This window comes from Pieris brassicae, chromosome 10, assembly GCF_905147105.1.
Source record: "Pieris brassicae chromosome 10, ilPieBrab1.1, whole genome shotgun sequence".
Taxonomy (NCBI): Eukaryota; Metazoa; Arthropoda; class Insecta; order Lepidoptera; family Pieridae; genus Pieris; species Pieris brassicae.
This window is the reverse complement of record NC_059674.1, coordinates 8,784,040-8,802,493: the sequence shown is the minus strand read 5'-3', so window position 1 is coordinate 8,802,493 and position 18,454 is coordinate 8,784,040. Positions and strand designations below refer to the sequence as shown.

Genomic DNA, 18,454 nt, shown 5'->3' with positions numbered 1-18,454 from the left:
TTGCCTCATTCGTTGGTCGGAAAGGTCATTTCGCGACAGTAATGCTAGAAGATGGAAGGACAGTTACTGCAAACTGGTATGTCAATCGCTGTTTGCCTGTTGTCTAGGAAAAAAATCGATAGAAGCGCCCTTGAAGCAGGATTCTCCTTCACCACCACAATGCTTCAGCGCATGCCGCAAAACGGACTGTTGAATATTTGACTATGGCAGATGTCGAGATAATGAGTCATCCACCATACAGTCTTGACTTGGCGCCCTGCGACTTTCATTTACTTCCAAGAACCAAAGATAAAATGCGAGCCCTTTATGAGCCCTGAAGAGCGATGAAAGCGTACGAAAATGCCATAGAAGAGATCCCTAAGGAAGAATGGGCCCACTGCTTTTATCAGTGGTTCCATCGAATGGGACAATGTGTAGAGAGGAACGGAGATTACTTCGAAAAACATAAATTGACAACTTTCTACATTAAGCCGTTTTAAATTTTCTAAAAACTTTCAGCGTAAAATGGATCTGTGTTATATATAATTGGAATTAAACCAGGACGGTGATATCTGGCCGTAAAAACCTTTAACTAAAGGATTGACCATGTGTCGGGTCATTATAAAATGATAAATGATTTGATTGCAGTTTATTTCATAAGTAAGTTAGAAACACTTAACAATAACTAGTTTAGATAATTAAAGCAGCGAATATTATCGCTTCCGGTTTTTCTATTTTATTTTTGTAAAGTTATTGCAGTTTTCACATTCCTGTATTGCTAACTGGGTGTATAAAGAAAAATACATTTCGAAATTCTATTTGTAAATCCACTGAAAAGTTATGAAATTTCAGCATTCCACTTTTTTACATGTAACTTTATATATGAGATCAAAGGCAATTCGTGTTATAATTTTCATGCCGGTTTTAATGTTCGTAATTGTTACAGGCTTTTACGTGTAGCTACTATTTCCAAGTTTTGCAAACTGCCGAAAATTACGGCTTAAAGTTTATTATATTCTAATTAATTAATTTTAAAATTTGAAACATTCATTTATCTTTACAAATAATTATAATTATTAACTCTTGTAGAGTATAGGCCTTCTCCAACTGGCTTCATCTCTCCGTATCTTGAACATTTTTTCCATCAAGTTCTTTAAGACAGTCTACCATCCAAGAAAGCCACCTCCCTTTATTTTCCCTGGTAGTCCTTTTCATGTTGTTTCTCCATCTGTCATTGTATCGCATGAAATATATTCTAATTAGCCTGGGAAAATAATCTGGCTCAAACATTTCTCCTTTAATCGGGATTTATACCTAATCGTCTTGTTTTTGACTAGAATTCTATCTAAAAATAATTTTCTACGTCTGAATCGTAACTTAATAAACTATAATAACATGTTGTGATGATTATTCTGTTGTATTAGTTTATCGTATCATCAGTTGATGGTTGTATATGATTTTCATTTTGTATTATTTCGAATGAGAGTTACCAGAATTTGAATGAGTTTTTGATGAATGGAACTTGATGGATTCAGAACTCCACATTGTTGGTGGTAGGCCTGTAGACTAACAGTTTATACTTTAGTATGAAATATGAGAAGTTTAGATGAGATATTAATTGAAGTAAAATAATTAGACGTTGATTTAGATGGTTTTGTTTTTTTTAACTAGTCTGTTATTCTCACTTAAAAGTTCGTCGAAGAACTTTGACGAGCTTTATATTTGTTTTTTTATGAATACATTCGTTATCATATGACGCAGGGTATAATTCTGTTATATTTTTACGCTGCAACTATTAACAGTGTTACGGGTAGAATAAAATCAAAATATTCATAACCATAAACTCGTCGGCGTCAACGTCTAAAAGTCATAATTTACAGAGGTATCGTCCATAACTGACGTACACAAAATAAATTTTTCAATACAGATCTATATTCGTAGGTTATATTGAGTTAGTTTCTATTTTGGGTTGCTCTCGAGTGACCTAATTGCTTTGAAGTAGAAATCAGATTATACTTTTGTAGTTTTAGTGAAATTAAAGTTGACAACAAATTTTAATTTATTTTAGGTAGGTATAAATAAAATAATAATAAAGTTTTATATTAAATCGGCGCTGGATTCACAATGGAAAATCTTATTTTGTGCTTATAAGTTGAAACGGGGTAAAGTACGTTTTAAAACAATTTAGACAATATGAACACAGCCTATAAAAAAATTATGCTAGTTAAATTAGTTTTAGTTGTAGAAAGGATTTCGATTCGAAACCATCCTTCGTACTATTCGATAGATAAGAATCGGAACTCAAAAACTAAATTAGTATGCTCTTCAACCGGTTTTTATAAAAATATTGGAATACAAAGAAATAGCAATGTTATATTTTGATACGGAATAGAACTTTAATAGGAAGGCAAATGTTTGCTTTACAGAGGCTTTCACTTCGAGCTTATTGATTCACGGGATTATCAACAGAGAGAACTTAGAATAATAAATAAACGTTAGTGAAAATTGGTGAGAAAATCATATATGCAAATAGTTTTTATCGTTATTTATATAAAGAATCGGAACTACAAAACATACGCGTCTGTTTGTTTGATGGATTTCGGAGAGACATCATATTAAATGGTAAACACAATACTATAGGTACTTATAACAACTTTTCAGTGTTATTTTTTTATCAAGTAGGTCAGGTTTCTGTGCCTACACACACATATACAAAAAACCAGTAGCAGTACAACCCTTTGTGGGCTACGGCCTCCTCCACAATAGTCGCCCACTGTCGTCTTCTTCTAGTTCGTATTTACCAACACTATTTAGTCCTCTTTTTCCAGGGTCTGCCTCTTGGCCTTTTCTGCTGTGGTGGCCACTGGGTTATATTAAAATGCCCTTCTCTGGCATTTGTATTTGTATCTCTGTCTCTGGTTTAAGTTTTCATTTTTGAGTATAATGTGTTTTCATTCACCGAGTAATTAATTGCATATGGCAAAATCCTTAAGTGCTGGCGTTCATCAATGCTTATTGACTGGTTTTGCTGTGATCCTTATGAATGACAGCGTAGAAATTTAGCTTATATTTTCCTTTATTATCACAATATCGAGTAATTAAAGTTATATTCAGAACTCCAAAAGAAATAGGCGATTTTCACTTGAAGCTTTTTATGCAATACCTTCGACGTGTTTATAACATGTTATTTTCTTATACACACATATATATCCAGTTAGACTGAAAGTCCTATGTGGGGGCATCCAGTGTAGAATACCAGCTTCTTTCGCCTCTGCAATCATGCTTCGTTGTCAGGTCTATTTTGGATGGTCACGCTTCCTTTTGCTTTGAGGATTCCAGCCGAGGGCTTGCTTGATAATGTAATTTGAATCCATCCAGAGTGTATGGGCCCACACTTACACAAAAATAGTTAATCAATCTACGAAGCCAAGAATGCATGAACTAATTCTAAAACCAATATCCATTAGGTGTTCGTGCAGAAAGTGCATCGCAATAAAAATCGAGCGTATTAAAACGTTTTATTCCAGTACATATCACTTGTTGTTAAATTTTATGAGCCCAAGCCAATAGTTCTAGGTTATAAAAACATTCGAGGTCAATTCGGACTCGTTCAGGTACAAATAGGGCTGGCGAGAAGGGAAAAAAGGTGAATAATTTTTTTTATCCATTATTCGAAATTTCACGGAGAAATGTTCAGGGCCATTCGCTTTTACTGGTGGAGAGCTAGATAAGAGGTAATCTTGCTTTTTTTCTACACTACGACCATACTGCTTTTATACGCCTATGTGTATGATATGAGCACTTTTACTTGAAGCGCGGGGTAGACATTTCTTAGTATGTTTACGGGATACAGTGTAAACTTTATACAACTACACTGGTCGTTAAATGGAGAGAAGAAAAACGTACATATAATCCATGACACCTACTTATTAGTCATGGTCAACAAGGGTCTGTCTACACGTGAAAGCAATCCCAATTTGTAATAAGAAAGTTCATAATGCCGACAGTCGAGTTTAGTTTTTACTAATTTGAGCAACTTAAAAAGTATTTTATTACTCTTTTGTTGTCGTTATTGAGAGGGTGTAATGATGTGTACAGTATCATTGTATGGAAGACAAGCTAAACCAACTAAAACCATATTTTTCGACGCTTTAGAAATTTCGTCGTTTAAGGGGACCTTCTATGGACTTACTGTATTTTTAGCAAAAGTCTTCTAGTCATTAATCACGGGTATTGCGGAAGAGTTGTCTGGCATCTGGATCTGGCACAGTACTAGAACGTTTCACGACACTGACGGGCAAACTCCAGTTATGGAGAGGCACCAAAAGAATATATTATAAACGACAGAGTAAAAAATACTATTAAATTTGACTAAATAATTATTTTGCACCGACTATGATTAATACAGTTATATCATTTATTATTTCCTTATAAACAACCCTGCGTATATCATGTAGGACGGCCTTTTGTTGCAAATAACAACGGTTTAATTGAAATTTTTTTGATTGCTTTCGTAATAAAACTGAACTGTTATAGCTCACCTTGTGTCAGGGTATGGAATTATGCAACTTTTATTCAATAATATGTTTTTGTTAGTGTTAATAAATATATATACTTGTTTGTTATTATATTATAATTGGTATTGTCCCAGTTTTTTTTATAACAAAGGTACATGACAGTAATCATTAGCAACGTTGAAGCGTTGACCTAGTAGCTTTAGCATGCGACTCCCTGAGGTCGTAGGTTTGATTCCTGTGCACCAATGGATTTCTGTCTATGAGCGCATCACTTGCTCGTACGGTGAAGGAATACATCGTGAGGAAATCGGCATATCTTAGATGCAATAAGTCAACGCCGTGTGTCAGGCACAGACGGCTGATAGTATGACCATCCGTATCACCGCAACGTTCGTCGTTCCACAACTGAGCGTTTTCTACGGCAGTTTTTGCCGCGCACCACCACTACGTGGAACCAACTACCCGCTGAAGTATTTCCGAACCAATTCGACTTAGATTCAAGAAAAGAGCGTACCAATTATTTAAAGGCCGGCAACGTATTAGCCAAATTTCTGGCAATATGAGTGTCCATGAGGGGCGATATCGATTAACATCAGGTAAGCCTCCTGCCCGTTTGCCTCCTATAACATAAAAAAAATGTGTGCGTTTACTAGTGTACACATGTAAGAAGTGAAAATTCTTTATGACATTATTTTTCAAAAAATGATCTACTATATGCAACTGCACAGAAATTGGTTAAATAAAGTTAAATTAGATATAGTTTAACAAAAGGCTTTTATTATTATAGACATGAATACAAATAATACAATTATTTCATTTTACCTTATTACTACTAAGATTATTAGTATTCCGTCGGGGTTTAGTAAAAAAAAAATTAAGTATAACTTATTTATTTTCATACTATTCAATAACTAAAAACAGAAGAGATATTTTAATAATGTTACCTTCGGGATTATAAGTATATTTAAATATGAAGTTGCAGTAAAAACAATAATAAATATTAAACAAAAAAAAGATTTTCATTTCACTATTAATATTAAAATAACATAATACTGCTAACATAAAACATTTGCTGTCTAGTTTGACAGTTTTACATTATGTATGAACATCTTGGCACGTTACGTCGCTTCGAAGATCTGTCATATACTTTTAAGCTTTAACAATGATAATTCAAAGTAGATAGCCTTAGCTTTACAAGCAGAATACAAATTTGATCTTCTTTAAAGCTTAATGCACGTCAGATAAATTCTGATTAAACTAGATGAGATCGCTATTCGATAAATTAGGCGTTAGCAAGATATATATACTAGCGGACCCGACAGACGTTGTCCTGCATGATATTTCAAGCTATTAGGACATTAAACAAAGTATGAAAATATCGACTGCAGTGCCATCTGCCAGCCCATCTGATTTGTGAATCTGAACCATCCAGGGCTCCACCCAAACGCATACAAAAAGAAACAATTAAATCGGTCCAGCAGTTCAAGAGAAGTTCAGTGACATACACACGTACAGTAGAATTATATATGTATATCCTATCTTATAAGATAGATCGAATTGCACACGGTGTGCAAATTTGATTGAAATCGGTTAAGTAGTTTAGGAGTTCATAGCGGACAAACAACGTGACGCGTAATCTTAATATATATAAATCTCCTGTCACGATGTTTGTCTGCGATGGACTCCTAAACTACTAAACTGATTTTAAATTAAATTGACACACCGTGAGCAGTTAGGTCCAACTTAAGAGATAGGATAGCTTAGATCTTTAATTATAGTCGCAATTTTATTTTATTGCAAATTATTTGTCTATAATTAATTGACAGTCACAATTATCTCTTAACTCCAAAAGATTCTAACAGATGTCGATACTTTTGACTGGATTAAGTAAGTAATCAATAGATGGCACTGCTATGGTAAATTGATAAACGTGTCATATAAGCTACAATTCAATATCATGATTACCACGTGTTATTGAGGCTAAATAAATATAAATAAAATGTATTTTGTAGTAAACGAAATACCGTGAAATTCCATTATTTCTAATTTTAATTTTTGGTGTTAGCATAGCCAACCATGTGTTACTTTACTTAGACCGAAGTGTAAATCAAATTCAAATTATATTGACGATAATACAGTGAAATTATTCTTTCGTGTCACGGTATTAAGGCTAACTAAAACCACATTAAGGAGAAACGAAGTTCGCGGGGGCAGCGAGTTTATATATATTAAGATATACATATCTGGTAGATAGTACCGAGAAAATGCTGCCATCATTCAAGGTACACTGCCATAGGTACTAAACTTTTTAAATTTGTTAAAAAAAAATATTTATCTTTATTCATTTATGTGTAATTATTGTGGAAAAGTGGTTGAACCGAAACTACTTATCTTAACTTATGAAACCAACTAGAGTATATGTAATAAATTGAAGCAAAAATCGCAATTATCATAATGATGACAGTAGAATAAATAATAACGCGAAAACAGCAACATTATCGTATAATGGTACGAAGTGTCTTCGCAATTTAACGTGATTTGATGTAAATTTTCCATTATGAGAAATTGTAATTCGCTTTTGCGTTTCGAGTTATCTTAATGGTTGAAATTTGTCTTGTTTTTATTCAAAACGTCGTGTCGTCAGGAAATTTGTGAGTTTCAAGAATTTTGAGCTATTTATGAGTTTACTGCGGTATCGCTGCTTAACATTTAAGAGCAATTAGCTTATTGATGTTGAACTTAGCGGTTATATTTTTACTGTTTGTGGCTTTACGACGCCCATTCTGGACTGTTAAAAAGTTTTATAAAGGATTATTCGTTCATACATATGTTCGTTGTATTATACCTAAACACACATAGGCCTTTAGGTTTAAGCAAAATAAGTTTAATTAAAAAAAACTTGAAAGCGTTACACTCTCTCACATTTAGCTTTCGACAGAAAAAAATTACTAGCAATATTGTACATATGTGTTTACGAGTATATCTAAAAGTTAGAAATGAGACAGCTCAGCTATTGTTGGTGTTAAGTACACCGACACTAAATAAATGAAGAAAAACATAATAATTTATCTCTTCTTCTGTTTCAGATTGTGCTATAAGAATTCGTAACCACTCTGGGCGCATACATTCCGGCCACTTACCTCGTACACATGGCTGCCACCTCACATTCCCTCAACCCTCGCCACGAAACGCCCTCCTCATAGAACTACACAAACTCAATGTACCTTGTTCTTCAGGGTATATAAGGTTCGCCCCAAACACCCCCACGATATGTGGGAAACTGGAGCAAATACCCCTACAATCCAGAAGGTATCTTTATCAGTCTTCGTCCAAACCAGAACTAGAACTCCACGGTCGACCTACGTTCGCCGCAATCTACCGTCTAGTAGACCACTGCCATGATGTCCTACTGACGGCCAGAAACGGCTCGTTCGACGTCGGCCCAACTGTCAAACTCCTCTGTTCCTATACAATACATTTACCCTATGGAAACCGTGTTGCGTTGCGGCTCCAAATGGGCACAAAGCCTAATGAAAACTCTAATGTTGTTCACGAGGAGTCCAAAGTTTTTTGCAAAGGAATGGAACTGATCCTCCAAGATGGAGATTCTAGATGGAAGCATTGTTCCCAGCCTGGTGATCCTCTACGAAGTGTACAGATTATATCTGAAGGCAATTCTATTAGACTCAACGTTAGTATACTTGCTAAAAAGAATTCTTCAGCCATGTGGTTAAAAGTTTGGTGGATGGATAAGCCAATGGAAGATGTGGTTGGAAACTGTGATTTTAGTTGGATTGCATCTGGTGACTTCTGTGTATCTGCTATTAGGGATATTAAAAAGTCTTGGAAGCAAGCGGAAGCAGAGTGTGTGAAACTTGGAGGGCATTTAGCCAGTCTAGCGAATGAGGATCAGCAACAAATTTTAGATCAACTTTTATCCCACGCGTAAGTTAAATATACATTTTGCTAACTTCTAATCCAAATATTTAAATAGAAATAGTTAAATAAAGTATTTGTTTACTTCAAATGGATATTATAAAACGAAGTGCGATTTTCGGATATTTATCCGAGTTGATAACTTTGAGTGGCAGACAGGAATATTAAGTTTTGCTCAGATTTTTAAGGGCAAAATATATCAGCAACCCTTTACAGAAATACTTTATATAAGATAACAAATTTACAGCCTTAAAATTATGTATATTTCACACTTCTGCTAAACGATTATATATGGTTCATTGCAGGGATGCTATGATATGTATGGTTGAATCAATTATAATATTCATATTTACTGTAAGTTACAAAAGCTATTGTATTTGTAACCTATCAAACAGACTTTATCACGAGTTGAATATTTAATATGACATAAAAGACTAAGAGCTACTATGATCAAAGAAAATATATTTCTTTATTGGTTAATATAATGTAAAAAGATGTCGATTTTGAAGAAACTAGGTAACAGACATGTTTGGAATGAAAATCTCGAATATCTAACTAAATGAAAATATTGTTCGTGATAAGCTAAGCTTATGAAGAAGATTTTAGTATAAATAATACGCGTAGTTGCGTATAACTTTTGATTTGATGCCTTGAAAAATAATTATTGTTGCAGTTTCATCAATCCATCTATCAATAAAACTTTGACGGTGAAGAGAATTAACTCCTATTAAAAATTACAGGCCTGGAAGCCACGAAGACGACATCTATTGGATAGGAGCCACTGACTCCGTTCACGAAGGGGAATTCCGGTGGTCTGACGGTCTACCTTTCTCTTACGCACGTGAGTATTGTTCATTATTTTATCTTCCTTAAATACAATGTTTTCTCGATACATTCTAATCTCGATTAGTAAGGTTAGAATACCTACATACACTATATTTTTACAAAAAATTAAAATTGTATGCATATAAAATTACTTTCCAGTAAATATTCTAATAAAAAGAGATGTATTTTAATTAACAAAATAAAATAAATGTTGTTACAGTAGATCCTTTCATGTAGTAGTTTTAATTGTTTAAACACTTACCAGCAAATCTTTGCACAAATATAGATTATGTGTTAAGTAAATATAGCCTCCTATCCTACGTAGAAAAGCAATGGGAACAAGTTATCCGACAATAGAACTGTTATACGACTTCTTGCACTTAGATAATTGTATTATGAAGTACATTTCAAGCGATTAACGTTATAAATTCAGTCTAGATATAGGCACTTGTCAATATTGAATTATCCATCACGTTATTGAACCATGGGTTATTGACCTGACTCCGGATTATCTTCACTTAAAAAATGAGGTAATAACTATACTGTTTGAGATAGAATATAAATCACAGAGCAGTGTTGGCCTAGTGGCTTCAGCGTGTGGCTCTTTCCACCAATGGACCTTGTGTCCTAAGTGCGCATCTAACATTCGCTCAAACGGTGAAAGAAAACATCGTGAGAAAACCGGCTTGCCAAAAATTCGACAGGTACAGATGATCAAGAAACAGATACAGAAAATCAATCAAAACAAGCGTTATAACGCGTGACATTTATATGTTGGCTCATAACGAACCTTGTTTTTGTAAATGGACGCCAATAAAGTATATTTACGTATATTTCAATAAAACACTTACCGTAATATCGACGTCACAGAAAAGTCGCAACCATCTTTGACATTAAAGTAAAACAATTACTAATAAGCGAGATTTCTATTTTTATTGACGGCTCTTGCATACACCGCAATGACTAAGCTATACTTGAACTGACAGGTTGAAATAAAGCCAGTTAAAATAAATATTCTAAGGTTGCATTCCAATTATCAATTGTTCAGCATCAACTTTATTTGGACTACCAAAGGAGTGGCGGTACCGATAACTACTTGTTTATGTATCATAATTCGAAGAAATTGAGTTTAAACATTATGTAATAGGGGAAAAATATTTTGATTATATAAATGACAAATACAATAGGCGATGTATTTCAAATTTTAAATTATTATAATTTAATTTTGTTCATGAAGTTTGAAACCTAGGCTGGAAACGGTCCACGGAAAGGTACTAAAAGGATGTTTTTATTTTTATATTTTTAAAAGTAGTAATACGAATGTAAGTATTAGCATGCATGTCAGTCATATGTAATAATAGTAAATAATAATATGGATGGTTTTGATTGTTTTAGTTAAAATTGAGACAACGCACACATTTTATATCCCTTAGCATATTGCTTTTAGTGTCTTGTGTCTATCTTCTATATATGTATAGGATATATTATGGAGGATATTCCAAATAAACCACAAATTGTTTCTCTAAAAATACAAAGAAACGACATTTGAAGTTCACTAATATCGACTCTTCAATTATATTCTATAATTTACCTCTCTACAAGTTTCTTTTTATAACAATAAAAGGCACAAAATAGTCTGAACGTCATCCACCATTCCATCGCGCGTCACTCCAATGCTAACTTCCACAGACAACTTATAAAAACGCGAAGCGCGTCAAATTCAAATGAATGACAAAGCGTATATCTTGCCATGCAACATTAATTTATATAGAATTTAAAGAAAAGTATAATTACTCTGAATTCGACCGAAGAAGTCTTATACTTAAGTTAATAATAATAATTTATATGCAATAATATTTTGGAAAACATAATATTCTGCAAATTTGTTTTGAAAGGTAGAAACTACACGTTAAGATTCATTTCAAGTACATCACCAATCAAAAAGTAATTTCTTATAATATTTATTACATTATAATTTATAACATTATTAAAATATATTATAAAACTAATTATAATATTTGTTCGAAATACATTTGATGAGCGTGATCGCAAATATTTCTTCTCGGCTGACCGTCACATTTATTAGTTCAGTCATTGTTGAGATTTACTCGGTTACGTTAGACACATTTTTATTTTGATATATACTTTTTGTTAATTATAATTGATAATAGTTACACGTCCACTATTTAGAATTTTATAGTGAGTGTTTAGTGCGTTTTTGAGGACTTTCGTGAGGCAAGGTATTAGCATCAGTCTAACCTCGGCATCGCACTCGCGAGCCCTCTGGCATTGAGAGTGTCCATGGGCGGCGGTATCACTTAACATCAGGTGAGCCTCCTGCCCGTTTGCCCCCTATTTTAAAAAAAAAAAAAAAAAAAAAAAAAAAAACCTCACTTTATTCCCAATCTAAAAGAATTTCTCCAAATCCTTCCGCCAAAAAAAACAGTATTCAACGTTTTTAAATCGAATCTTAGCATAACCATAATTAACAATGGTGTATACAAAGCTCTATCCGAACGTTAATTCCAATGCAAATTGCTAGTTTACATTCCAAACTCGCCTTGCCACGTGACACGGAAATAAGTGACACGGAATAATTACTCTAATATATTGAATCTAGTTTGGTACAAATAAACAACTACAAATGAAGAACTTGATGTTAAAAGTAAATGGGTTTATTGTTACGTTTTGAATTCATTTTAAAAGCAGGGTCACTGTTCTCACGCTGGTTAATTTTTTTGACAGTGTTGGGTTCTACGTGTGACTCTCATCCCTGTGATCAGTTTCTGTGAGGACAGAAACACAGCCCCTCGGTTTTGCTCCAATGGACTTTCTGTCTACGTGCGCATTTAACACGATAGCGTGTGTTACAAAAGGTTGATCACCTATTTGTCTATCAGAAAAAACAAATGATCACATATTCATCTGAGTCCCAGACATACGTTGTAGGTTTTTAGCATTGACTAACTAAAACCTAAATTTATCTTATTCTGCTTAAACTGTAGTGCTGTAATTTACTATATAATTGGAGAATTGGAGAAAAAATTATTTGCTTTAAGCCTCAATTTATATACTACACTAACAATATGCTGATTAAAAGTACATATAGGTGAACGGTATAATGCTTATTTGAATCGTACTTACTTATTTAAAAGTGTTATTCAATCAATCTGAAACTGAAACCTGCATTAAATAAAACATAAATGACACTAAACACGCGACTAATGTGCATATATGCTATACATAAAACATATATAAAATCACATTCCTTGTACAGGTTCCTCTTTGCATTATTCAAAAGTCTAGCTTTGAGAACTTATTCATTTTCCCACGAGATTATACAGCTTTCGTGGAAATTTAAAACTTAAGGTTTTTACTTGATGCTATTTGGCATACGAATACAAGACTTCCCTATATGTTCAATATAAAGAGATAGTAGAGAGAAATATAAGGAAAGGTTTAATAATTAAACTATTAACCTTTAATAATTAAGTGTATTTTTCTTAAATTGACACTCAAAAACTCATTACAGGCCTCCTCTTTCCATTTTCATTCGTTAAAATTCTTCAAATTCAATGGCTTCAAAAAGATTAGTAATGTAAAACAAAGATCATTTTATCTATTCTTGTCTTCTGTTGGTCTTAGAATTGAACTATACAGTTCTCTCCGGCAAAAATTATCAGAAATACTAATGTCAAAAAACTTGTAGAATTTTATTTTGCAAATAGGTTTTCATTGCCATGATTGAAGCACTTTGAAAAATTTATAAAATTCAACTAGAGACCAACAAAAAAGGCGAGGCTTTACATAAAGGTTTTATATGCCCTCAGCCATTCTCAGTCGTCAATTGTCACCAACGACAGTTTAAAAACTATCAGTAAAAAGCCTTTTTTCCATTTGCTGAAGTAGTACATTCTGGACAGTCTAGAATATACTGTTTCTAAATATGCCGTGAATAATTATTTTGCTTCATACCCAGTATCTCTTTAGATATACCTTAGTGCGTTTCTAAAACAATAAGTAAAAATTATCAAACATTACAAAACAATATCAAACATTTACGTTAAAAATATATTTTTTTAACTATAAAACCATTTAGTATTGAGACTTTTATTGATATTGAAAACAATAGTGAAAACACTATATGTAAAACAATGGCTAAAGCAGTAGATTGCATCGACAGGCTTCCGAAATTTCTGAGGTGAACACTTTGAAAGAATTTTCAATTTATTCTATTGGGGTGGGTGAAGCGGACAAACGAATACGCTATATAGGTCACTCTCCGAGTTATACATTACCGCAATCCACTAGCTCCATCACTTTGCACGTGCGACCAGAATTCTTTGTGAATAGTTCGCTGCAATATGCTTTAGTTATGAAGAGTACATAGCTGGGCAAGATGTACATTAGAGATGGTACAAGCATCTTGAAACAACGTCTCTTCTGTTCTATGTTATTTAATTTCTTTGTATTTAAGTAAATATCAATTAGAACCATTTAATAATTGACGAATTTCGAATACTCTTTGTAAAGTTGGAAGGTACTGAGTATAAATAAATCTATCGCGTTATGCGACTGTACAGTCAGGTTGCAATGAAGAATTACAAAATTAATAAATGTTCTGTAAATTTATTGCATTATCTGCTTGTCTCTTAGGATTAATTATCAAATAATTATCAATACTATTAAACCGTATTGTTATGGCTTTATCGCCGATACGTCACTGAATATGTTAATATTGCATTACAGTAATTTCTGAAGTTACACTAAATGAATAAATTATTAATTCAACCATGATTATATTAGGGTTGGTGATCTTGTAAAAACATATTTTTGAAGGTTTGTTCTTAATTAGTACAAAAATGATATACTTAATCCGATAACTTGTTATTTAAAGGTCCAAGTCGTGCTGCGTGAAAAATAATTATGTATATAATAATATTATAATTAATAAATGAATAGCATTGTACCTTTAACGCTGGCAGCATTTCGTCGCTGTATTGCGATACTTATTCGTTGAACGAGGCAAGCACCAGCTCTGGGGTCGCCCGTAGTTAAAGGTACACAGGCACAAGTGCCAAACTTTTAAAATTTGTTTTAATTTTGTATTAATCACTTTTTAATTATTATTATTAGTAATTGGAATTTAAGAATTATGTATATTTTTTATTGAACTCGTCCTACGTAAATGTAAAATCAATTTCAAAGTAACATTAATTTTACAGACTGGTTTCCTGGGTGGCGAAAGCATACAAGTCAGCCGAATGATGATGGGACATCTGGGCAAGATTGTGTGGAAGTTCGCAGAGCGATGCCACCACGACCAGCTCACCCAACCTTCTTATGGAATGATAGAAGCTGTAGAGAGCATAACTACTTTGTGTGCGAGCGACCTGGAGCAAATGGTAAGTAGTAGTAATGTCCTGATACTAAAATAATTAATTTTGATGGAACGAGATTGACTATATAAGTTATTTTTTTAATGATAGAAATGATTAACTATGTCGAACATTAACATACTCGAACTAGATACTATTGGGCCGTGGGGTTCTAGTGTACAGGCGCTGATTAAAGATAGAACCGGTGACCCCGGAGCTGAAACTTTCCTCGCTCAGCGATTAAGTATCGCAATACAGCGAGAACATTTTCACATTCATATTCTGCCAGCGTTAAAGGTCTATTTATGAGTTTTAATTATTACTGATGGTTAATAATACTGTAAATAACTCATAAGCCTTTCTTGGCGAATCCTTTAAGGTCTCTGCTGTGAGCCTTTGGATTTCACTTCCCATCCATATTCGCTTAGCTCCTATCTAACCTATCCTACCTTAGATAGATTAGATATTTAAAAAAAATATCACAGTGGTTGCCTGGAAGAGATTGCTGGAAAGCCATAAGGCCACCAGTTTTCCTCCTTTTCATTTAATTACCTCAATTGTACTATTACTATTTTTCAGTATATTTGTGTGTTAGATTCGATGTTTAATTTTACACTATAATTTATCCATTTTAATAGTACCTAATTTGGTACAAACGTTAACTGACCAATATATGTCCTATACAATAAAGGCTCTAAAGCGACGTATTTCACGGAGTAGACAATACAATATATCAACGTGAATGTTGCTAACTCTATTGATTGTAGCCGTAAAGTGCAAGCTTTAGTGCTGGCTTCTAATGATTGAGTATAGTACAGGGTGTGGTGTGACTTATACAACTTCATTTCTACTAGCTTCTAACTATTTGATTTTTTTTCCTTATTTAAAACTTTACATTTGTTTGCCTACCCATATATGTATGTACTTTTTGTTACCACTCAGTATGAATTTGCTGTGGATTGGAAGCTTGGTTATCCATATCACAGGTTCTCACCTTGTTTGGAAACCTTCTTAACTGTAATCCTATTGTTTGTTACAAATGGATTATGCAAGAAAATAAAAAAATTATAATTACTATTACATTATTTACAAAAGCTTGCCAACGCTCGGCACACTGATACATTATTAATTAAGAATTAAAATACATATAACCCGACAAGCACTTATAGGGAAAACAATTCATCAATTTATAAATTATAAAAACTAACGGAGTTCAAAGTCTGAGGGGTCCAAAGTTTAAATAAGTAATATAAATAAAGAATATAAAAATAAAACGTACAATAAGTATGTCAAGATCTAAGATATTTATCATTGGATTGAATCGCAAAAATCACAATATGATAGCGTTATTACGATAACGATTATTAAGACAAACTCTTGAATTATAATTGTGTGTAATTTATTTCTTAAACAAATAGAATTGAAAGAGTACTTACAAACATGTTCTGTGATGAAGTAATAGGCGGTATGAGGGTGAGGTAATGCAGGGGTTGCAGAAAATTCATTTAAGTTCACCTTTTACTGTGCGACTCGAGTCGCTTAGCTTGCACACAAAATATCCTCTACTTTGTCAATACACTTGTTAGTTGAACTGGGAAGTGTACTCCATTGTAGAATTATTTACTGCCATTTATTGGTAAACCACGATCTCAAATAATCTAAGCATTTCTAAAACTAATAGATTTGGCGTTTAATTCAAACTCAAACTCAAAATAACTTTATTAATATAGGTAAACAAGTACACTTATGAACATCAGAAAATTAATTGTAAATTTACATTTACTACCAGTTCGCAGGAGAGAGGCCAAGAAGAACTGGGAAGAAACTCTCCGCCACTCATTTTAATCACCAAGTTTTGAGATATACAAATTGTTTGAACTGAACCAAATCAATCCCACAAATTAGGATCATTTAAATAATCGTCAAATTTATAAAAAGCTTTCTTGATTAATTTACGTTTAACGAGGCCTTTGAATTTATAACTATGTGGAAACAGCTGCCCACTAAAATATTTCCGAACTAATTCGACTTAGGGTCCAATTTTTAAAAGGCTGGAAACACACTCGCAAGCCCTCTGGCATTGAGTTCATGGGGTATCACTTAACATGAGATGAGCCTCCTGCCCATTTGTCTTCTGTTATAAAAAAAACGAACCAATTTCTGCTTTATTCGCATTTGTATGTCAATGCATTGTGGAACATAGTGCAACTATGGCAAAATGTTTGCACAAATTTGGCCTCCTATTTAGCTGTCTGATCTGAAAAGATAACTAGTAATTAGGTATCTAGATTAAAATTATATATTCCTGGTATATCAGTGTTGGCCTAGTGGCTATAGCGTGCGACTCTCATCCCGGCTGGATCGATCGATCCCCTGCTGTACATCCATGGACTTCTTTCTATGTGCGCATTTAACATTCGCTCGAACTTTGAAGGAAAACATCGTGGTGGTGGTGATCCAAAAGTCGACGTCGTGTGTCCGGCACAGGAAGCTGATCACCTATTTACTATTAGATTGACAAATGATCACGACACCGATACCGAAATCTGAGGCCTACATCTGAAAAGGTCTAGTGCCAATGATTTATTTTTATTTTTATTCCAGGTTTTTATTGCAGACTTCCACACCAATAAACAGTTTATCAAGTTCCTTTGACTTCATAACGACATTTTACTCTTGTATGTTAGATTAACTCGTTTCAGTAATTTTTAACTCATTTTACATATATATTGCGAAGTTATGTGTTACTGAGAAATTTTAATTTACAAAGTTACCTTATTTCGTGCATAGTCTCTTTGAATTTAATTTTTGTCATCACGGATTTCATATGTATACTCACTATGGTTTCAATATACAATTTAGACGTAGTGAATTGTGACCTTTGCCGTAATAAAAAATGAATAATATAAAGGGAGGAACGAACTTGCTCAGTTTTTTTCCCCGTTCTCCTCAGAACAAGGCCTCCTGATATACTAATGAACGGATGGCATAAATTTGACATGCATAAGTGTACAAACCCTAAATTAATAAATAACCTTTAAATCCAAACCTTCTCATCTTCATGAAAGTAGTTTCTTCAGCTTGAATTACTTTTATCTACATAACTTAATCATAGAAGCCTTTATTCATATTCCCTTACATAATATGATTAAGTCTTCGGCGGCGACATAGGCCTCCAGCTTCTTCCGTTTTGCACGCCCCGCACCCTCTTTGACCAGACTTACATGCTGCTTATATTTTACCCACTTTTTGCACTGGCCTCGTCTCTTGCCCGTCGCGAGCTCCAGTACATACATACATTGATTTACTCAATAATGATTTTTATTACGTGACCGTCTCCATCGATTTGATCGAATCATATCCTTAAATTACGTTATCGTAATCGAAATTGGTTACTTTCGTCGACAATTCAATTCTCTTTAAGTTTTTTTGAAATTTGAAAACACAAGCTGAAAGATTTCAAAACCGCCGTAAGAAGCTTACACTTCGACGAGTCTATCTTTAACAAATGATAAACCAAAGCATTTGCAAAGTTAATGTAAGGACCTGAGAGGAGCTCTGAAACTGGCACTTAAATGTCTATTAACCCGTAGTCAGGTGATAAAGGGCCTCCCAACGACCTGTCACGTGGTTGCACGTACTGGTACAATTTAAACCTAAAAGAAATTGTCAATATTATCGTGTCGTAGACAACTGACGATTATTGTTTGTTTATTTCTTTAAAAAACACCTTTCACTGTTCGTCGTGTGACAAAGATGAAACTCTTTTCGAGTTTAATGAATTTTTATAACACATTAAAAAACAACTGGAAATCTTCT

At 33.6% G+C, this 18,454-nt stretch overlaps 1 protein-coding gene across 1 annotated transcript in view; it reads left to right on the top strand.

Moving 5' to 3' along the window:
* LOC123714963 overlaps positions 1-18,454 on the top strand; it is a 175,332-nt gene that overhangs the window by 96,476 nt on the left and 60,402 nt on the right. Inside the window, exons 5-7 of the mRNA XM_045669677.1 lie at positions 7,583-8,441; positions 9,173-9,273; positions 14,483-14,662. Of these exons, the coding sequence (XP_045525633.1) occupies positions 7,583-8,441; positions 9,173-9,273; positions 14,483-14,662 (1,140 nt within the window). The remainder of the gene's footprint in view (positions 1-7,582; positions 8,442-9,172; positions 9,274-14,482; positions 14,663-18,454) is intronic.